Below are 23,827 nucleotides of genomic sequence, written 5' to 3' on the forward strand. Positions count from 1 at the left end.
GGATTTCTGAGTTTGGTAAATGTCAACGATTTGCTCTTTTCTCCTTGGTGTATGTAACCTTCCATGCCGTCCGTCCTGGCTTTATGAGTAGCTAAACAAACACGAGAGAGAGAGAATTAAGCGGATTCTTGTCTCTTAGCTTTCTTGTCTTTGTAACATGATTATTAGGTACATCATCTCGTTGCATTGCACGTGGCCACATCCTGACAGCCTGTCTTCTTAATGCACCTGAAGCACAGCTTAAAGCAATGGACTTTATGAATTTTCTTTAGAAAATTTCTTTAGAAAATAGAGCTGGGAATTTCTTTAGAAATTTCTTTAGAAAATAGAGCTGGGAATACCCTAGGAGCTAATGTATGTGATGGTTGAAGTGGGGTAGGGGGGATGGAGGGAGTAGTGGCTGGGACAGCTTGTCTAGATTGAAAAATAAATGAGGTACGTTTGTGAGACCTTTGGCTCAACATCTTGATCCCCCCACCTTTTTTTTTTTTTTTTGCAACTTCTTCTATGCATGTTGTGGAGCGTTGGGAGTGGGATCAACCTTATTCAGTAAATCATTGTGTCACCAGGCTAAGTGCTGGGAAATACTAAAATAAATATGTTATAGTTCCTGTTTTTTAGGGAATTTGTAATTTATTAAGGGCAAGAAATGGAAGAGAGGATGGCACGATGTGGAAGTGGTTATCATAGAGCCATGTACAACATGCTGTGGGTGCAGGGAGTTGGTGGTGCTAATTTGGGAAAAGCTTCACAGGGGAGGTGGCATCCTGGGCTTACCTGCTGGAGAATGGTAGAAGGAATAATCTTGGCAGACAGACAGGAGCCAAGGCAAAGAGACACGGCCCGTGTGGTGTGCTCGGGAAATGGCGGGCGGCTTGAGGTGGTTGGTTATAGTATGAAGTGATGGAACATGAGACTGGGAATGAAGACTGGGCTGAAGAATGACAGGACCTTGACTTTCAGTTGGAACCACCTCGTGTAGGATTCTAAAGCATGATGTGTTCTATCTATTTTAGAAATTTCAGTGTGAAGGGAGGAAGAATTGACTGAAAGCAAATAGTCCCAGAAAGAGAAGGCCTGTTGCATGAATGGAGTGGAGTACGTGGATATGATGCAGAATTGAGAGATGAAATCCTTAGCACTTAGTGAATAACAGGAGGTTGGAACTTTGGGGTCAGCCAACTTTTAAGATCTAGGTGGAAGGAACAGAGTCTCTGAGAGAGACCGAGTGGAAGACAAGGGAGGGGATGTATTTCAGCAAGAGTAGCAATGTCAGTGCCTCAGAGGGAACAGCCAGGACAGGACTGAGAAGAGACCATTATAGATAAAGCGATTGAGTCATCGGTAGCCCTTGGGAGAAGTTATGTTCGAGTCCTACAAGAGTAGAGAAAACAGCTGAATGAGTGCTCACCACGTTCAAGCTGTAGCCCATCCCCAAGAGCCTAACTGGCAATTAGATGCATTTGTGTAAGGGAGCGTTCACAAACACCAGCTCTCCAGGACCTGGAGTGGAGGTGGGAGAGGGAAGCTTGGTGATGGTCAGGGCTGAGTTCAAGTGCCCTTGAACAATAGCTCTGCCTTCTGCTTTCTGGGATCTCAGGGAGCCCCCTCCTTGCAAATACCGACTCTAATTGTGCCATTTTGTCTTACTACTGTCAGCATACGGTAGAAGATACATGCTCATAGGCTTCTTTTCCAATTCCAGACCGATAGTCATTTGTAGCCATGATGCTTATAGTGGTTGCTGTGATGGGTCACCTGGATCTCATCTCTGCACCTGAGGCACTCATTGCCCACCTGCTAGGAGTCTGGGTACCTGGGGATTGTCCCTCGCAGAAGAGTGTCACTTCACACAAGATCAATACCTCTGGGATGGGGATGGGAGGGGGGACGGGGTGGGGTACAGCCTGCATACAATGACTAGTCAATGGTGGTGGTGTGCAAAGGCCCCCATGCATCAAGGTGGATAATTTTGGGGAGTCACCCCAGCTCCAGAGCTCCAGTGGGATCGGATGAAGTTTTGGTTCTACTGTATCACAGCTGAATGCATTCCTTCTGTTCAGTCCTGTCCTTTTTCCTTCACTCCCAGGGTCTTGATTCTGAGGCACACCCCCAATAAACTCCCTCTGTAAATATCAGTGATTTTGAGTTCTGTTTCTTGGGGAACCACTCTGATATGATGCTTGTTTTCTGTTTGGTTGCCTCCTGAAGGTGGGTCACCAATCCAACTGTGGTTACTCTTGCTTTTGAGCCCCTTGGATGCATCCAGTGGCAATACCCCCTCTCCCAGCAGTTGGAACAGAAGTCTCGGCGTTGCACTTCCTTGGTTCTTATTGGCTGAGCCATAGGCCCATTAGTGGACTGTTCAAGGAGAGGAAAGAGCTAGAAGTCAGTCACCCAGCTACTCCTGAGACCAGCCCGTTAAACCTCAGCCCTGAGGATAGGTCCATGAGATGGGGTGGCCCCTGAGCATAGAAACTGGTCCCAGCTCTGCATCCTGCTCTTGCGCTCCCCTTCCACCACCGCCACCCCTTGCCCCCTACCCCCTTATGCTTCCTAGCCTCCTTAAAGCAGGTGGTAGTCACTGTCCTGCTTCTCTCTTTCATTCAAATTGTGTTTTTTAGTCAAGGAAAAAAAAAAAACGAATGTTGAAAACACAATTGAGATATTTCGAGCAAATGTAGAACCTCTCTCAAAATTTGTTGCAGAAACACCACTGAGCAAACAAACTACTGGGAGCACAGCTTAGAAACAAACAGCAGCTGCCACCATTTGTGGGCTTTTTTTTTTCCCCCTGTTCCCTCATTTCTTTCTAATTCTGTTTGTAATAGAACTGCTGCTCCAATGGCCTAGCAGTTTCACACACACCATTTTTTCCTTCCCATCCCGAGGGCTCCCAGGTGGTCTTCAGCTAGGAGGCCTCTGTCAGCAGAGCTCTGGGCCCTTACTGTTGCTCCTGTCACACGGTTCCACCCGGAACGACATCCACCCCGCGGACCCAGTGGGGTGTGGCTGGAGCTTCCAGACTTCTCAGGCTGTGGAGCCCCAGTCGGTCTGGAGTGTGGTTTTTTGCCCTCCTGGCTTTATAAAAGCAATGGATTATACGGATGACAGTTCTTTCTCAATGACAAAGTGCTTCAGCTGTTGGGTTTTTGCTTTATTTATTTATTTTTTGTTTTCTGTGCAGAATCTTGGAAGGCACACAGCAAAGGGCTTGTGTTGGGCCTGGTTTGCTAAAGACTGTCACTTTCTTTAGTTATTAGATTTATTTATTCATGGTGGGGAGGGGCAGAGAGAGAGAGAGAGAGAGACAAGCAGACTCCCCTTGGAGTGAGGAGCCTGACATGGATCTTGATCCCAGGACCCCCAGATTGTGGCCTGAGCCAAAATCAAGAGTTGGATGGTTAACCAACTGAGCCACGCAGGGACCCTGAAAGACTAATTTTAAATGGCTCTTACCTGTCACATTGACCTCATTTGTCTCCTTCCCCACAAATGGCAGCCTTGAAGCAACCCTTTGCCCTTTAAATGCTGCTGGTGATGGGTCGTTCCTCAGCTTAAACTTGATGGCCACTAGAGCGGGTTGCCTGCTATATGCAGGGTGTGGTGCTAGGCCCTCACTCCCTCCTCATCAGAGCTCTACAAGGCAGGCGTCATCTCCACTTTATCTGCCCAGAGACTAGTTGCTTTCCCAGGGCGACCTGCGATCACGCAGCCAGTTGAGGGAAAGCTGGTGTTGGGCCCAGGTCTGTCTGAATCCAAAGCCCAGGCTTTCTTTCCCTCTCCTGCCTTTCGGTCACCCTTACAATATGTGGCGGTGCTCTCAGAAAACTGTTGCTTCCTTTGCAGTTTTTTTTTCATTTATCCTTCCCTCAGAATATATATTTAAAGTGAGTTAGTGCCTAACATTGAAAAACTAGGACATCTTTGGGGCACCTGGGTGGCTCACTCAGTTAAGTGTCTGCCTTGGGCTCAGGTCGTGATCTCAGGGTCCTGAAATCGAGCCCTGCTTCGGGCTCCCTGCTCTGTGGGGGGCTTGCTTCTCCCTCCCCCTCTGCTTGCAGCTTCCCCTGCTTGTGCACTCTCTCTCTCTCTCTGTCAAATAAATAAATAAAATCTTTAAAAAAAATTAGGACATCTTGGAAACAAAACAAAATGAAAAACTTTAGACCTGGCAATATTGTGCTCATAGGTTGACATAAAAACTGAGTCCAGCTCCGTGACCCCCCACCCCCAACCCCCGCAGGGAGATATGGCTTCTTCAGGTTGCCACAGACCCCAGCTGGCCCCCTTCACTCTTTGACAGTCAACTTGCCTCACCTCTGTGGACAGTTAAGTGTGTGATTCTTCATTTAGGCCCTTAACGAAACAATTTCTGTCCTGTTGTTGGATCAGTAGAGGTCAGAGTCAGTTTATGCTTCTGTGTTGAATTTTACAGGCTTTGATATTTTTTTCAACTTTTGGGGATAATAATTCAGTAACAAATAACAGCAATTACTGGACATTTATCAAGTACCCTCACATTTAGCTGACTCTGAGGGTTGGCAGACATCTGTTTGGTGGTCAGGACTTGCAGAAATCTCCAATTCAGTTTGTGTTCAAAATCCTGCAGGTACTCTTCAGGTACTGCAGGATCTGGAGACCATCCACAGGAACATATTTTGTAGGGACTGTGTTGTAGAGAGGAGGAGGTGAAGCCAAAGACAAATGGGAAGAAGCAGCTACGTTGACTGTATTGGCCCTTGGGAACTGTTAACTACCTTATGTACGAGTGCCCCATGACAGAGAAACACCCCTTTCTTGACTGTGTTCAACACAATGGGCAGCTCAGAAGCTTCAAAGAGAAAGATCCGAGAAATTAGAATCCCTCTCAGGATGATAGGTTTTTCATTGTATCCCGATGTGCCTGCAAATGTATTTCCATTTGGCAGCAAGAAATGTGTTCATTCTTTTTTATTGTTTGGGGGAAGCCATGTCTCCTTTTGTCTGTTTTAAACACATCTCATTGAAATGTAAAATGGAAACAGAGTGGGTTTTGACTAGTGTCATGGCTGCGGCTGTCTTAAATCGTAATAGTAATTAATAATAACATACGAGAACCCCCAACGCTGAAGTTATTTATTTGCTTGTTTTAAATATTTGCTTTTGATTAAGACAATGCCTGGAATATTGTTTTGAATTTTTGTTTGTTTATGTTCCTTTAGGACCCTGCAGGGATCTTTGAACTGGTGGAACTTGTTGGAAATGGAACATATGGACAAGTTTATAAGGTAAGTTCACTGAGTTTGAACGTGGCTTCTCAGTGGTTTTTGATTCATGAATGCTAAATAGCAGTGCCGTCTATTCTTGCTCATGTATGCCTTGTAACAGATTTAAAACAAAATAATATGCTTGTTAATTGACTCTCCATCTTTTAAAATATATCTGTAGTCCATTGCCTAAAGGGGATTCGCCCTTAGTTATATATTATAATGTCTCCATCTGACACATGAATTCCAATGCTGCATACTTGAAGCTCTTTAAGTATCCAATTTCCTTTATTTTAACGCTGCCAGAATTGGTTTTCAAAGGACTAAAGGATGCCTTTTACTTTAGAAATTTCACCTATTAAAGTATTGCAGCTGGAAAAGTAGATTTGTCATTGGCCCAGGGCATGAATTAAACTGAGCTTAGTGAACAGTATTAGGAGAAAACTGGCTACCTCACAAAGCAAAGGCCTAATGGCAGCAATGACTTTTAGAAGATAGAAAATAAGTAAAAGTTAAACATGAGGAATAGGAAGTACTTTTTTCGTCCTTTTACTAATTTTTGCTTATAAGTTCTCACAAAAGTGCTTTTAAAAGATATTGCCCCCCAGTAAAAGATCTTACAAAAATGTGGGTTGATATCCCTTCTGATTTTCAAAAGGAAATGGAGATGAACTGTTTTTGGATTAAAATTCAGGGGGTTTTAGTAAATGAGCTATTGAAATAAATGCCTTCAAAACAAACCAATTCTTTTCTCATGATTGTTTCTAAGGAGATATCCATCATTTTCTTGAGTGGTAGTGAGATGGGATGGTGATTTCATTACAAATGATCTCTTTTTGCTGTTCTGTTTTGAAAAGTTCCTTCTCCGATCTCTAAACTTCTCTTAGTGATTAGAACTACTCTAGAAGTCATCCATATTGTAATATTTCCAATTTTACAGAATGTCAAAAGTACACACACACGTATACACATGCGCACACACACACACACACACATAATATTCTTGAGAATCTGAACACCATTGTAAACAGATGCATTTAAACCTTCCTTATTGAGAGGTACCCTTTGGTGTCCACCCAGGGGAAAATTTCTCCCTTGCAAGAAATGATTATTTCTTAAAATGTCAACCCTTTGCAATTAGACAGAATGTAGTCCACCCAAGCTGTTCACTTGATGTTGATCCTGTCTGACACAGGAAAGAAATGTGTCTCAGCAATGCTTTTAAATACTGTCAATGAAGATAATTAGGTTGGAAGATTGTATTATTGCATTTTGAGAAATTGGATTGAACCTGTGAATTAATGTGGGCTAATGAATTAAGCTCTGATTTAGGTAGAAAATTACTTCTCATTTGCTGACAGTATAGAGTTGCAACTCTGTTGCATGCTCTTGGTGTATGGTGCCATTGCTTAGAACCATTCCATCGTACCATGCTTCCCACCTGTAGAAAATGCATTTAGGGCACAGTTCACAGCTTTGTCTACTAATCTAAGAGGTAGACTACACTCTTGGCCAGAGAAGACAACAAAGAGATTAAGTTAAGGATGAGAATGTTTGGAAAATTCAGAATTATTCCTAATTTCTTATTACCTGGCTGGGGGTGGGGGCGGGGAAGGAAACAAGTATCAAGAGGTGTCAGATCTTTTTAGAAAGGGAAGGTAGTTACCAACTATATATTTTTAAAGATTTTATCTATTTATTCTATTTTGTCTATGAGACACAGAGATAGAGACAGAGATGTAGGCAGAGAGTTTGAGTCCTGAGTTGGGCTCCATGCTGGGCATGGAGCCTACTTAAAATAAATGAATAAAGGAAGGAAGGAAGGAAAAGGAAAGGGAAGGAAGGAAGGAGCCATTATTTAGTGATTGATACAAAACTTTGGCACCACTCAAGCTGAAGGGAGACTGCAAACACATTGGGAAGTGGGACAGAAGACCTGGTCTCTTTCACCAGCCCTAAGTATTGTTTTGTGGCATTGCAGCTTTTCTGTGCATTAGTCAAGTGAGAATATAATTAGAAATGCTTTGGGGACTTGTAATGATATAATTGAAGAATTAAAACTCCCTAGTCATTTAAGGGGTTGGTTTCTAGGCCAGTCAGATGATATTAAGTGGCACCTGCTTATGTATGGAGATACCTGGGTTTCCTGAGCCACTAATCCAGTCCTTTTGTCACCCTGAGTTCAGAAGAATTAAAGCTTAATAAAATAGCAAAATCAGAGGTGCCTGGGTGGCTCAGTCCATTAAGCATCTGACTCTTGTTTTCAGCTCAGGTCATAATCTTAGGGTCCTGGGAGTGAGCCCTGAATCTGGCTCTGTGCTCAGTGGAGAGTCTGCTTGAGATTCTTTCCCTCCCTCTCCCTCTGCCCCTTTCCCACTCTCTCTCAAATAAATAAATAAGTCTTTAAAAATAAAATAGCAAAATCAAATACATGTGAACCTAAAGAGAAATAAGCTGCAAAGCGATTGTTCACATTATAGATTATATTTACCTTTTATGGAATAGGTGTATTTCTAAAATACTGCAGGCATAAGTAGAAATTTTATAGCCCTAAGAAGACATTCTTGCACAAAAAATTTTTATGACAAATTCTTTCTTTATACTAAGTATTAAAACTTTGATTTCATTTTTTAAAATAAATCCAGCTTTTGGTGTTCTTGGATTTCATAAAATGAGGTAAAAATTTTTTGTGTAATTATATAGACATTATCTTTATTTTATGGAAAGATTCATTATAAGGTTGTTTTTATAAGTTATCCTAAAAGGGTAATGATATGATTTTATTTACAAGTAGCTCTTAAGAACCTATTTAATACAATAAATAAAAATGTGCACAAAAACTGTAGATAGTAAGAGAACATTTTCTGCAGTTTATTTGAATAATAAGCCACGTACATCTGGATGTGGAAATATAAATATTTTATATAAAGGTCATAGTAATGTTTAGCTTTTCAAAGTTATTTCTAGTCTTTCTCCCAAGTATGGCTTGGGCTCTCTGTCCTTGGAAGACTAGATTTATCTTTAGCATTTTGGTCCCAGGTGGTCAGGTGGCAACTCAGTATTTTTTTTACTTTATTTATTGGTCTGACTCCATAAATAATAGAGTAGTGATTCTCTGTCAGGACTTTTATTGACGAAATCATCTGCCTGGGCCCATGGCTCCCATTAAAAACCAAATCAACAAAAGGCCACATACCTATTTATGAAAGGTTTGGGCTGTTCCCTGGCATGCTGCATATTGAGAGCTAATGGAATTCAGATACGTTTTTGTTAAAATAAAATAATTATTTTAATAGGTTGAGATAATTGTTTAATGTTTACTGCTAAAACACCACTAAATCTTAGCCACAGATTTCAAAAATGAATGTTAGTCTCTCCTGTTTCTTAATTTGCCCTTTTGGAATATATGTTGGTTATTACAGAGATGGGGATGATCTTGGAATTCATCATTCCAGATGATCTTGGAATAAAATATGTGTGAATTAGAAATATGATAGAGTCCTCGGTATCTCTCAGGATTTTCTCAAAACCTCCTTAAGGTTATACAGCATGAACTAAAGAGGCCACCTTGGATGTTACAGTGCATGGGTGAGAGAGCACTGTGAGTGAGTGAGTGACTCTGTGTGCTTTCAAAGGAGTGCAGAGGTCCTTACAGGTCATCTAATCTAATCATTCCTCTGCCAAATGTCTGTTCAGCCCAACCTTGATCCTTTCTGGTCATGTAGAACTCACTACCTCCCAGTTCAGTCCATTTTCCTGCAGCTCTCTCTGAATGTTCATTATCATTTTGAGCCAAGAGTCTGGCTTCCTAAGATGTTTACCATTTCAAGCTCATTCTATACCCTCAGAGCTATTTTAAAAAGTAAAATAAAATCTTCTTTCACAAGGATATATTCCTTCAGATACTTGAAGAAGACTTCTCCTTTCTTCCCCCAAACACATACTTGTATCTCATTTTTCAAAAAGATTTATTTATTTATTTGAAAGAGAGAGAGGGTGCATGCAAGCATGCAGCAAGGAAGGGGAGAGAAAGAGAGAGAGAGAGAGAGAGAGAGAGAGAATCCTCAAGCAGACTCACCACCGAGTGGGGAAACTGTTGCAGGGCTGGACCCCATGACCCATTTGGTCATGATCTGAGCTGACATCAAGAGTTGGATGCTTAATAAACTGAGTCATCCAGATGCTCCTAAAAATAACTTTTTAATTTTAAGTAGTTTTCTATTTTGCAGGACATTTTGTATATGTGATCTGATTTCTGATTTAATTCCTGTAATACTTTCATAAAACCTTTTTCTCAACCTGAGGTCCTCATAGCCATGGTTTCCTCTGTCTAGAACACTTTCCCCCAACCCTCTCATGCCTGGCTTCTTTTCCTTCAGGTCTCGGTTCAAATGTTACCTCCTCAGGGAAACCACTTTTCATCCTAGTGTCTAATACAGATAGCCACTACCTCTGCCTCCTTCCCCCACAGACTCTATCACATCAGCTTGTCTTTATTGTCTTCATGGCATTGCCACTATCCAAAATCATCTTATGATGATCATCATCACTTCTTTCTTCGAGTATATAGTAAACAATTTAAATGCATAAATAAAGGAAGAATCAGGGTAGAGACCTACTTTGTCTAGCCACCATTGTATCCCTAGTCTGGCACATAGTAATTGTTGATGATGATGAGGCCTAGAATTGAGCTTTGTTTTCCTGGATAATTCTTTTTATATTCATTTCCAGTCTTTCAGCATTTCTCATACAATATTAGTCTGTTTACTTCAGAAATGCATATTTACACAAAAGTAATCAACAAAATGCTCTGCTTATATTTTATTGTGGGATATGGATGTGGATTTTTTATGTTTAAATGAATTGTTGATAGTCTATAGAAGCCAGATCCATTTTGGACATTTACAAAATGAGACAAATCCATTTTCTGGGGGTTCAGTCTCCTGGCAGAGGTTCTCAAACTCTAATGTGCAAAACAAATATTTGGAAAATTATTGAAAATACAGATTTCTAGGATCAATATCTGAAATATTGGTTCAGTAGGTCTGGGGTGGGGTCCAGGAAGCTACACTTTTATTAAGTGTATGAGTTCATTCTGATGGTTAGGGACATGGGGCCATGCCTCCAGAAACTGCAAAAATGAGTGTAGATTATTATCCTGTTGTAGGGCCACTTGAGTGAGTGCTAATCCTAATGCTTTTTGTAATCATTTACTTTAGGATTTCCATGCTGACTCAAACTTACATCAACGGAAAAAGCAAAAACATAAAGATCTTGACCTGAGATATGATTCCAACCAGTTTTAATTTACTCATTGGGAGATTTAACTTTCGGTGTTTTTTTTTTTTTAATGTTCTTTTTTTTTATAAATTTATTTTTTATTGGTGTTCAATTTTCCAACATATAGAATAACACCCAGTGCTCATCCCATCAAGTACCCACCTCAGTGCCCGTCACCCAGTCACCCCCACCCCCCGCCCACCTCCCCTTCCACCACCCCTAGCTCGTTTCCCAGAGTTAGGAGTCTTTCATGTTCTGTCTCCCTTTCTGATATTTCCCACTCATTTTTTCTCCTTTCCCCTTTATTCCCTTTCACTATTTTTTATATTCCCCAAGTGAATGAGACCATATAATGTCACTTTCGGTGTTTTTATTTGACATGTTGTGATTACAGTTTAAGGTTGTCCTGAATAACTTAAGATCTGAGAATCAATATAGTCAAACCGACCTGGTATAGATAGAAGAATCTGAGCCTGTTCCATGAGATTTCCTCAAGTCTACTTATTGTGATCTCTTAATTAACCTTCTGTTACAGTAAGACAAAGCATTTTATTTTATTTTATTTTTTTAAAGATTTTATTTATTTATTCATGATAGTCACACACACAGAGAGAGAGAGAGAGAGAGAGAGGCAGAGACATAGGCAGAGGGAGAAGCAGGCTCCATGCAGGGAGCCCGACGTGGGATTCGATCCTGGGTCTCCAGGATCACGCCCTGGGCCAAAGGCAGGCGCCAAACCACTGCGCCACCCAGGGATCCCAAGACAAAGCATTTTAATAGTGAGAATATCAATGGTCTTGATATGGAAGTTAATGTAGCTTTACATAGTCCGTTCTAATGAATTGTGAATTGTACTATTTGTGTCTTGTTTGGTAAGGAGTATGGGGAGAATGCTGTGTTTTTTTTAGATGATAGTGGCATTTGATAGTGGTTTTTTAGTCAAGAATTTCCAATACAATGAATGCAATGTGGCAACAGTTGTTGAGTGCCAGTGATGAAAGCCCTGTGCTTTGTGTGGGAAGAATGTAGAGTCAACTGAGGTAGTTCCTATGCTATGGAAGTGTGCAATCAGATTATATAATTAGGACTCCGAGTGCTTACTCTGTGCTAAACATTTTCATATATATTGTCTTAGTTACTCCTCATGATTTTGTAGGGGAAAAAATCTAAAGCACTATTTATTAAACTGCATCATCACTCCAATGCGGGGTTTCTCAATCTTGGAACTATTGACATTTTGGGATGGATTACTCTTTGTTGTGGGGGGCTCTCTTGTGCATTGCAGGATGTTTAGCAGCATCCCTGGCCTCTATCCATGAGGTATTAGTAGCACTTCAAAGTTATGACAATCAAAAATTTCTCCAGACGTTGCCAAATATTTCCTGGGGAGCAAAATTATCTCTAGTTGAGAACCACTTCTCTAAGGATAAGACAAGATACCCAAACTCCTAGCACTGGTGGGAAGAAAGAGTTGGAGTGTAGCATATGGAGCAGAATGCTACCCAGGCAGAGTAGACACCCGAATGGATGATGGAAGGGGGATATGGAAGAAGCTTGGAGGCCTTGGCATTTGCACATGTTGGAGCATAATTTAGCATTTTAGTAAGTGGAGAGGAGTGTAATCAAAAGGATTTTGGAGCAGAACTGAGCTCGATTCCCAGTCTGGTTCTGCCTTAGTCTGGTTCCTCAGAAGCCTGGGGTGTAATGTGTCTGGAAGACCTCAGGGGAGTGCCTGACACTCAGTCGGCCCTCAGCAACCTTGTCTTCTTCCCAAACACATGTGCCAGTGGAGTCTAGCCTACCAGTTCTTTCCATTGTCCTATTTTGATAGATTTTATGATCTGAAAGAGGCATTCATAGAAGATGTAGTCAGAAACACACATAACTGTGTGCTTCCCCTTTTACCTTTTATCTCTTGGTATTTATGTATGCTCAGAATTGCATTATTTATATTAAATCCAGTTCACAATACTTAAATGGCATTTTATGGTGTAATTGCCATTTAGATACGATAGTTGGTTTTTAGGATTTAAAAAACCCAACTTCCCAGTAATCTGTAAAGAAATGGTCAATTATTAGAGGAAATAAGAATTGGTTGGAGGACTCTGAAACTTTGGGGGTAGGGGTGAGAGTGAATCATTTATCCTTGAAATGTGTTGGTTTGAAGAGATCTTCATCCTCATAGATCCCCATGTTGTTTGCATCTAACTTGGCTCAAGCCCATGCAGCCTCATGCTACTGAGGGGTAATGGATGAGATGATTGGCACCGTGAGTCTAGAGAGACCTTTGTGAGCGCCGCAAGCCACGTGCCATGTGGAAAGGTCGCTTTCTCTGCTAGGTGGGGGGACCTCGAGAGTTGCCACCAAAACTTGCCACGGGGGGATGATGTGGGATTTCTTGTTGCTACTAGTGGTTCTCAGCCCTCACTGTTGGTGGAAATCACCTGGATACCTTAGAAAAACAGAGATCTGGGCTCTTCTTTAGAGACTTGGTATGAGTTGGTTTGGTGTATGATTGAGTAGAGTTGGTTTCTCGAACTTCCATTTGTATCTAATTTGCAGCCAGAGCTGAGAGCCGCTGGACTCTGGTATTGCTTCTCAGGTGATATAGGGGCTCTTCTTGGTGTCTTTGCCTTTGGGAAGGAGTCTCTACCACTCTTATCTCTATATTGGAGTCTCTACCACTCATCTCTTATTTACTGCGTTTCTTCGTGTGTTCAGCGTCAGCCTTTATAATAAGCATCTATTATCAACTTGGCATGTGTGTACCCACCTTTCATTTAAGTGTTGAGATTGTTTTTAGTTCAAAATAATTCCAGCCCATCTCATATCTGTGAATTGCCAAATAACTTGATGCACAACACCCTGGTGACTTGTAGTTTTTAGAACTCATAACATCCTTAATGACTTGGTGATTATAAGGCAGTCTCAAGTAATTAAACAGTCAATACTTACTATGTAATTACCATTATTTTGGGTTATTTGTAACCTGTAAAATAACTCTGCCAGGATTATAGGCACAGAATTTAGAGCCGTACACAGTTTTAACTATTTTGTACATGGGAAACATTATGAGGCCCTTTTAAAAAAGAATAACCAATTCTTATTAACCAATTAATTAATGGAGACCCTGAGATTGAATTTCTTATCTCGGTGGTTTAACCTCAAATATAAGTTTATTCATCTTCTTGGACATTTTGCATGTGCAGAAATTAATATCAGCTGTTTGACAAGTAAATACATACTCTTCTCTAAGTCGGAGCTCTGCTTGGTGACGAGGATTTAGAATGAGGGAACAAAGCATTGCCAGGGCCTCCAAATCAGGCTGAGTGCAACCCCCTCTGCCAAGTGCTGTGGCCTTGGGCATTGCTTCTGATTTGGATCCTGTTGCTTACTTTTTGAGGCATGCACAGAACTTCTCCTTTTTTTTTTTTTTGTTCCTGTCTACAACCAAGGAGAAAAGAAGAGCAGCTGGCTCACTGAGAGCCAGCTCTTAATAAATACCAAATAGCTACCATCATATTCATGGGGATAATAACAACATTATCTTCCTAGGCTGCATGGAAGAGTTATGAGCCAGATGATATGAAGAGCTCAGTCTCCTGTAAGGCGAAGATGTGCTATTGTTTTAGAAAACTTGCCCTAGTTACATAATTTGGCCCCTAGGATATATAGTCTTTGGCAGGCCACTAGAATGTTCCAGGTGATTCTTTTCTTTAAAGTATTTCTTGAGCAATTGAGTTTTGGTCTGTGTATCACATTCAGGAAGACAGTATGAGGCTCCTAGCTAAATTTAGTAGAAATCTTCCTACTTCTTAGTTTGGCTTCTCTCTGTCTTCTTGGTTGTGGCAAAAAAATACATATCACAAAATACTATTCAGTAGCAGCAAGTACATTTTCACTGTTTGTACAGCCATCAGCGCTATCCAAATCCAGAACTTTTCACCGTCCCACACTGAAACTCACTACCCATTAAATAGTAAATCCTCATTCCCTACTTTCTTTCCTCCTCCCAGCCTCTGGTTTTTCTTTTAAAAAAAATACTCCTAGTTAATTTAATTGTAGAGGTGATGCTTTCCTGGATAGTTTCTTGCAATTCAGGCTATCCTGGAAAGGAAATTTCTTTTCATAGGAGATGCAGTATTTTACACAACAGCAGAATGTTCTGGGCAGAGGACTGTTGGGGCCTCCTTCACGCAGCTCTTCCTTCATCAGTGCAACACTCACCTGATACTCCGTCACTGCATCAGTCCACACAGTAGCCCCACACTTAGGTTCCTCGGCCCTTATTCCCAGGTCCCTCATGATGTGGTCTCTGCCTCTCCCTCCAGCCTCATCTTTGGCCCATCCCGACTCACCATGTGCCTCAGTGCTATCTCATTGCCCAGCCCTCATGCATACCGTATGTGTTTTCTGTTTATTTGTGCTAACTACCCTACTTCCTGACACCTGGCTCAGCAGCACCCTCCTCCATACCGTATGACACCTGCTGACCTCTTCTTGTGGCAGTGACCTCATGCTTTTGTAATGTTCTAGTTGTTTCCGCTTGACACTCTGAGCGACTTGAGGTCCAGAACATTGCCTTACTTTTTCCTCTAGTGCCAGTGCAGAGTGGATAGTTTAAAAAAAAAAAAAAGGGCATACCACTCCTATATTTTGCTGAGTTTGAAATGCCCTATCTCAGTGAAATATATGACCTTTTTGCTTAGTCTCAAGTGTTTAATCCAGGGTTATTTATATAATAATATAATATATAAATATATAATATTTAATAGCCAACAGTGGGTTAAATACTGGTAAGTTAAATTAAAAAAAAAAGTGTCCACCTCCCCTGCAGCGTAAGAGAAAAATAGCATAAGGGAAACATGTTTTCCCTTCTTTCTAAAACTAGCTTCATGGACATGATTCTAAAACCGTCCCTGCGGAAAAGCAAAAGGGGTCACAGCTCATTTGAACTTGTAAAGATCCTGCTACACACTTTTGGGAACACAGATGAGTTTTCTTAGGTTTTCCTCTGCCATGTGTTTGGGACCATGGAGTTAGACATCAGTACTGATGGTTATAACCATTTCCCTGAAACCTTCATCCTCATTATTTCACTTGACCTTTACAGTTCTCCCACAAATGAGATAAGAGATATACGGATATTCCTGTCTTACAGATGGGGCACTTGTGGTCTCAGAGCTTATATGTGACTTTCCTGATGTCACCAGGAGGCTATAGAACCTGGCTCGTGGTCAAGTAGCCTAGATCCCTTTACATGTTTGGCAGGGATTGGTTTTGCCCTTCCCTTGTATTGCACATTTAGAATTCATTTAAGGAGATCCCCAATAAGTCTGAATTTATAACCTAAAGCAATGATGTTGTGACTTATTTCAATATGTAGTTCTTCCAATCTCTATATCCAAGATACTGATACGTGATCAATGGCTCAATAATTAATCACTGATTTCTTAGCAAGTGGAGACACTTATTTTTTTATACAACAAACAAAATCACCATTTTTCCCAGAAAGATAAGAAGGGAATTCTTTTCCATCTACAAAAAGGAATTGGCATGCCTTGCGCTTGTGACATTTTTACAATATGAAATGCTGCTGTGGTGATCATTTGAGGGAAGTGGTTGCTTCTTTTCTCATGATTTGTTTTTTTGGTGGGAGGAAGGAGGGAATATTTCTAGACTTCTTCAAGAATCAGCTCCAATAGCCAGGTGCTTTTTTTTTTTTTTTTTTCCCGAAAGACTGCAATCAGACTGGAGCTTGATAAATGTTTGTTGAATTGAATTGATTTATTCTCTCAGCTGTAGTTATGTACTTTTGTGAGCAAATGGATGAATCTAACTGCTCTGGAGACCATGCAAATATTTGCCAGGTGCATAATCCGTACTTTTCTCTATCCCAAACAGAGGGAAAAGCCAGGTAGGTGTAACCCGGCATGGCATGGTGGCAAAGTGCTTACTCTTTGCTTTTATATTTCCCTCTCGCAGGATGACCTAAGTTTGTGTGTTAGGAGTTGGGGACTGGGAGGAACAATGAGACAGAAGATGATAGGAAAGAATTTCTGGTTTATGTTTCTGATTTATTTGTTGCTCAGGACAGAATTTCTGAGAATGACCTGGCTACATTATGAGGATGCAGACTATTTATTGGATAATTTGTCATGAGTGCAAGTTGGGAATACCTATGTAAAGATTCTCCATTTCTGTTACCGTTAAGGACCATACTATTCACTTTCTTTTCCTACAGATTGTGGATACATAGCATCCATGACCCAAGAACACTAGCAGGGCCTCTAAAAGCTATTTTTAAAAAAGATTTGATTGATTGATTGATTGATGAGAGAGAGAGAGAGAGAGCGCCCCAGAGAGCCAGAGAGCACAAGGAGGGAGCACAGCAGAGGGAGAGGGAGAAGCAGGCTCCCCATGAGCAGGGACCCTCATGCAGAGCTTCATCCCAGGACCTTGGGGATCATGACCTAAGCTGAAGGCAGCAGCCTAACCAACTGAGCCACCCAGGCGCCCCTAAAAGCTGTTATCAGATGATTCAATGGCATGTTTTACCCACATTGATCTCATTCTTTCTCTTACTATGTGTCACAACAGTGAAGGCTAGAGAAAACACAGGGCGCTGTGTCCTTTTCTTTGAATTGGAAGCAGAGTTGATTGCAGATGGTCTCTTTTTTTAAGGTCTGTTTGCTTGCTTGCTTGTTTGTTTGTTTATTTATTTATTTATTTATTATAATCTCTACACCCAGCATGGGGCTCAAACTCACGAGCCCAAAATCGAGAGTCACAACCAGCCAGGCACCCCAATTGTAGATTCTCTTAAAAGGAGTTTCAGATTAAGCAGATCCTGGTTCCCCTCAGCTTAACCTTTCTGGTGATTTTAGCAGAAGAGGAATGTTCTGTTACCTAAATGTTCAGTACATCTTGTTCTACCATTTTGTGCCCGCGTAAGCGCTCTGAGAGATACTTCAAAACTTGCAAAACCTTTCATTCTCTAAAGAAACTTATCATGGAAGCTAATCACCCAAACTGCTCCCCTCCGTGTGTGAATGTGGCCCTCTGTGAGGGCTCGCAGGAGGAGATGCTTGGCACCCGGCTCTCCAGCTGACCCCAGTCTGCAGAGAGGTGGAGAGATGGGGTGAGGTGAGCCCATGACTGAGGAGGAGCCCTGGCTGCTTTCTTCCTTGGGTCGCTGGTTTATCTGTTACTCAGGACAAGACTTGCTTGAACAAGACTAATGCCTACAGTTAATCAACTGAGTAAATATGTTATAAACTAAAGATCAACCAGTGTTGATAAGGAATGGGGGAAACCAGAGAATAGAAACAAAAAACAGCCTACCGACAAAACCCAAAACAAAATAGCAACCTCTGAAACATATGGCTTTGTGTTGAGTATTGGTTTTCAGTCCAGAAGCCCAGGAGATTGATGAGTAACAGCCTGGTGAAGCGTGCTCTTTGAATTGAAATTTGGCTTGAATACCATGCGTCGTAAATGTTAGTTCTTGTGCAAATCTATGTATTTGTTAATACCTAAAAGAAAGTAGATTTCTCACCACACCCCCCTCATCACTCAACCTCATACCCCAGCATTCTGTCATTTGCGTCTCAGTGTAGAAGGGACACCTTATTCTGTACAATAGTCTCTAGGGAGCATCTTTGTTTTTTTAAGTTAATTAATTTCCCCCCACATATTCCTTTTTAATTTTATTTTTAAATTTATTGTTTATTAGTAGCTGACATATTATATTAGTTTCATGTGTACAACAGTGATTTGACATTTGTATACATGGCATATATATATTTGCATGTATATGTATATATATTTACACTACATCTTTTTTATCCATTCATCCATCAATGGACACAGGCTGTTCCATCTGTTGGCTATTGTAAATGAGGCTGTAACGAATGTAGGGGTGCATATATCTTTTCCAATTAGTGTTTTTGTTTTCTTTGGATAGATACTCAGTAGTGGAATTGCTGGATCATATGAGAGCTCTATTTTTAATTTTTTAAGAAACTTCACGCTGTTTTCCATAGTGGCTGCACCAATTTGCATTCCCACCAACATGGCATGAAGGTTTCCTTTTCTCCTCATCCTTGTCAACACTTATTATTTCTTGTCTTTTTGATAATAGCCTTTCTGACAGGCATAAGGTAACATCTCATGGTGGTTTTGATTTGCATTTTCCTAATGATGAGTAGTGATGTTGAGCTTCTTTTTATGTGCCTGTGGCCATCTGTCTGTCTCCTTTGGAAAAATGTCTATTCAGATCCTCTGCCCATTTTTTAATTGGATTTTGTTGTTGTTGTTATTGAGTTGTTTGAGCTCTTTATATATCTTGGTTATTAACCTGTTAGTGGATATATGATTTGCAAATAATTTTCTTCTAGGGAACATCTTGGCATATCCAAGTCTATGGTCATTATGTTGTAACTCTAACAATCAAAGCTGGAGATTAGTTGGGATTGTGATATCCACTGCAGGGTGAATATTTAAACACCCAGAAGTTTCACTGTCTTACTCAGGATCTTGCTGCTCAGGTAGGGTGTGACACACACAACTCCTAGGCCTGTAGTCTTGGTTCACAGAACTCTGTTAGAGCTGCTCTCTCAGCTCTCTGAGGTCCCGGTTAAAGCTGAGAGGTTTTCTTTCCAGATTTCCTTGAGGAACACAGCTCAGGGAGCTAATCAGCTGAGGTGCTGTCAGCTTGTAACTTCTCTATGGCTGGTGTCTGTTTCCAAAGTAAATATGGGGGAGAAAAATCCCTTAAATCCTTTCTTCACAGTCAGTGTTTTGGGTTAGAGTGGAAGCAATTAAGTGTGAGGTGCTGAATATTAGTTAAAAAAAAAAAAGAGTAGATATGTAAGGGTGTATGTTTCCATTTGGTGTTCTTGTTGACTGAACTACACACATTATTTGAATTAGAGTTTTTCCCAAGAAGAAGTAGCAGTTGAGGACACTTCTTTCCCTGGTGGTGCAGTGTCACCCTAAGATAAGCTTATTTTGTTAGAATAATAGCACTTTATATTAACATACAATTTTGGAGGATGTGGAGGGGGAGGTTATTTACAAAAATCCTCTAGATACAAATTGTAAGAAATAAAAAATATCAACTTTGCTCAGATGAAGGACTGGACATCCCAGTGAAACACCTAAGCCTAAGAGCTGACTTAAGGTAAAACACAGCCCTGTGGGCTCGTGTGCTGTAGAAGGTCACACCGAGGTCACATGCTACCGTCTTTCTAGACTTGAACCTTAGAAGGTAAATGGCATTTAGAACTCTTCCGGCAGTTTGTGAAGGAACGATCTCTTTATATTTTTTTACCCTGGGTCCTCTCTCAAGAGTTTCATAGATTTAATATGGAGTTTAGGTGGTAGTTATTGACTGTCCTTGTGGTTAATGTGTCTTTTATTTTATTTTATTTTATTTTACTTTATTTTATTTTATTAAGATTTTATTAAGATTTTATCAAGATTTTATTTATTTATTCATGAGAGACACACAGAGACAGAAAGAGGCAGAGACACAGGCAGAGGGAGAAGCAGGCTCCATGCAGGGAGCCTGACATGGGACTTGATCCCGGGTCTCCAGGATCACACCCTGGGCCGAAGGCAGGCGCCAAACCACTGAGCCACCCAGGGATCCCCTAATGTGTCTTTTTAAAGCTCACACACTGAACCCCATTCTTTTAAAGCAGTAGAAACAGTATTGATGCGCAAACACATACGTACAGTGCACAGATACAGTACTTACGTCCATTATACAAAAGGCTCCATTCCTCAACGTCGTGAGGAAGACAGATGCTTACTACTTAGTATCCCTGCTCCACAGATGAAGACTCTGAACCTTAGGAAGTTTGACTTGCCCTAGGTCACATGGACAGTAAGTGGAGCCATCTGAGGTGAGCCGTCCATAGCCTTTTGACATCAAAGATGCAGGCAGATGTAATTCATGGCAAGGATGAAGGCATGGGGGGGCTGACGGCTCAACTCAAGTGTTCGGTGATCTGAACGTTTCAACATTTCTGGTTTAACAGACAACTACTATTTCTTCTAGTTCTTAGGACCCCTTGTAAAGTGGAGAAGCCACAGTGACGAGCCATTTTTCCTTCAGCATTGTCTGCATGCTTTATTGCTGCTCTCTGACCAGTTAGAAAAGGTTAAAGTTATCCTGCTTCTTGCACGTGACCTAGTGCTTCTGCCAACACGTTGAAATAAATGTTCTTTAAAATATCGCGCTTAAGAGGATAGGGAGAAACCCAGCCAAAATACGTTGCTATTCTAGAAGGTTCTTTGGTGTGGGTCAATCAAGTAACCTCATTGACACCACTTCTACATTTCTGAGTACATTAAAAAACCTTATTAATCTTCAGACAGGAGACCTGAGCTGAACTTGACCTTTTAAAGTGTCTGAGAAGAATTTACCAAGTAGTTGAGTAGTATAAACAGAAGTTGGAGAAGTTTGTTGAAAACCCCCTGTCCTTAAGTACCCTCAGGTATCTTAAAACTACTGTTTACTTATTCCTATTGATATGCTAATCACAAGTTGTTCTTCGGTGTTCAAGCATTTTCTCCAAGGAATTTGCGCTGTCTGTGCTTGGTTCATTAAGCTGCAGGGTAAAATCGTCCCTGATTTACATAGTGGTACTAACCCTTGCATCCAAAGTAGTCCGAGTTAGAGGAGCTGAGTGTTAAACACATCTGTGTCTCGGATTCACCATTTTGAAGTCATTAGTTGCTTACTCTTTGGATAAATGGATGTAAGAGGACACACGGCTAAGCGACAGAAGGGATGCCTTTACCTTTGTGTATGGGATAAAAATCTCCTTCCCTGCTTGGAGTGAGGTAACCCTGTGGAGTCTGAAGGCTAAAAAAGTGAATAGATATTTCTAACGATTGTTCAGTTTTTAATGTCACCTGGAGATAATGGGAAATTTTATAGCTCACTCTGGATTTGAACCCAAGACGAGCCTCTCAAAAACTGAAACAGACTTTTATTTTTTGCATTTGCCTATTAAATAGAGCCTCCCTGTTCCAGGTGTGGTCCGCTGTCTGATAGTGTGGGCATCACCACCTAGGAGATGGTTAGAAGTGTAGAGTCTCAGGCCCTCCCAGACCAACTGAATCAGAACCTGGTTTTCCACAAAATTCTCTGGGTGATTTATATGCACATTTAAATTTGGGAAGAATGAACTTAGGCTGTGTCATTTGCCTTGAGAACTAGAGATCATTTGATTAGATGAAACACCTTTTCCTAATTAAAGAAGAGGTGTAGGACCGGATTTGGAGTGGGCTGGTGCCTTGAACGAGCCATTTAACTTCTGTGTTGAACTGTTGTTCTGGGAAGTGAGAGGATGAGGGCAAGGCCTTGATGTCCAGTGCTGGTTGGCTCGTCGCACCCCACGGAGATAAATCACGCACTTGAGTAAGTGAAGAGGTGAAGGCAGGTCTTAGCTCTGGCAGTAACCAGGATACATGACGGCGTCTTATAATACTTAGTGGAACTCACGTACAGACTTGAGGCATTTGGCTGCTAATATGCATTGGAGACTTCCCTCTGAACTTTTATAAGTTCAATGATAGTCCTAAAATTCTGATAGTTTTAAAAACTCTGTCCCTTAAGATATTGCAGAACTTCTATGGTGCTGTTATATTTCATGTTAAAAGGGGGGAGAAAAGAACACGAACATGAGAATAAATGAATTCTGTTCAATTTGAAATCTTGAAATGAAGATTCACTTAAAACACCTAATGGAACCTTGAGAAAGATGATACATAAGGCAATTTTTGTATGAGTTCTTCATGTGATTAATGATAGAATATCTAAGATGACTTTCTTTCAAGGATTGAGAGATTGGCCAAATGATTTGAAGTGATGGGGAAGAAGATGGGGTGATTCACGCAAGCCTGCTTCTATATCTGCACGCATCCATATACACACTCGTACATACAAACATTCTGCCTATGGCTGCTGGAAATAGTAAAGGAGATAACGTGTATAAAGGATGCGGGGAACACAGTGAGGGATCCAGTAAGTGGTAGTTGTCATTATAGGGAGCAGCAGAACAAAGTGGTTAAGAGCATAGGCTTTTCCGTTAGATCCATTGGGTCCAGAATCTTGGCTCCTCCACTCATTAGCTGTTTGACGTGGGGTTAATTACTTAACCTCTTTCTACCCTGGTTTCCTCTACTGAAAAATAGGAATAGTAATAGTACCTGCCTCACCAGGATTATGTGAGATAATGTGTGAAATGCGTTTAGAAGAGTTTCAAGAATGAAACGAGTTCTCAAAAAAACCAAAATACAACAAAAAACCAAATGAGTTACTAGTTTTGTATATATGCAGTATGCTCTGTGATCTGGAATCCAGTTAAATGAGTTTCTATTCGTTTCTTTTAAGCAACAGAACTTTAAACTTGCTGTATGGAAAGCTCTTCCTTCTTTTTGCTTACTTCATTGTAATAGTTCATTTTTCTCATCCTAATTGAATTTCAATAAGAAGTAAAATTAACCTGAGAGAATATTTGACCAAATATTCTTTGGTTGGCTTGTCCCACCACACAGAGATAAATGACCAGATACGGTCCTCGAATCCTAGCAGAAGTTTTAACCAACTCTTTCATGCTGGGAGTTGAGATTAACTGTAAAGTAACTCTAGAAAATACATCAGAATTTTGGATCAAACTGCCCATTTTCTAATCTAAATTCAGATGCAAAAATATATATCGACTACCCAGCTTTGTTCCAGGCACTGTTCCAATACAGGAAGTAAGACCAGGAGTTTAGGTCTAAGCAGTCCTGAGTTCAAATGCTGATTCTACTTATTACCAGTGACAGTATTTTATGCAAATACTAGGCAAGGATGATGGTATAGCAAATATTGGCAGGGGTGAATGAACCAATTGAGGTTCTTATTTACCCTTTTCAAAAGTGTTTGTAATGATGTTCTATTCTATGTCTTATTTATTTTGTATTATGAATGTTCATGAGAAATATATAGAATATTTTTCTATGGGCAGCTTTCTTCCAGCAACCTGAGGAAAATTTCATTGGCCATTGAAAATAACATAAGGCCTTCTCGCTTTGGGAATAGAGAAGTTCCTTCTCTCTGAATTAACAACTCCAAGACATACAAGGAAAAAAAAAAAAACAAAAACAAAGAAACCTTCAGATACTACTTTTAGAAGGCCCTGGATGCCACTGGCTTCTTCTGATTCAACAGTGAATCTGGGCTGGGGGGAGCTAAACACGCAAGAATGGATTGATTTTAGATATTACTGAGAAAAATA

At 40.8% G+C, this 23,827-nt stretch overlaps 1 protein-coding gene across 7 annotated transcripts in view; it reads left to right on the forward strand.

The window, feature by feature from the left end:
- TNIK (TRAF2 and NCK interacting kinase) overlaps positions 1-23,827 on the forward strand; it is a 370,683-nt gene that overhangs the window by 76,442 nt on the left and 270,414 nt on the right. For all 7 annotated transcript variants that reach the window (XM_041731634.1, XM_041731636.1, XM_041731635.1 and 4 more), the window contains exon 2: positions 5,205-5,270. In XM_041731634.1, the coding sequence (XP_041587568.1) occupies positions 5,205-5,270 (66 nt within the window). The remainder of the gene's footprint in view (positions 1-5,204; positions 5,271-23,827) is intronic.

This window comes from Vulpes lagopus, chromosome 17 (genome assembly GCF_018345385.1).
Source record: "Vulpes lagopus strain Blue_001 chromosome 17, ASM1834538v1, whole genome shotgun sequence".
In the NCBI taxonomy this organism is placed as follows: domain Eukaryota; kingdom Metazoa; phylum Chordata; class Mammalia; order Carnivora; family Canidae; genus Vulpes; species Vulpes lagopus.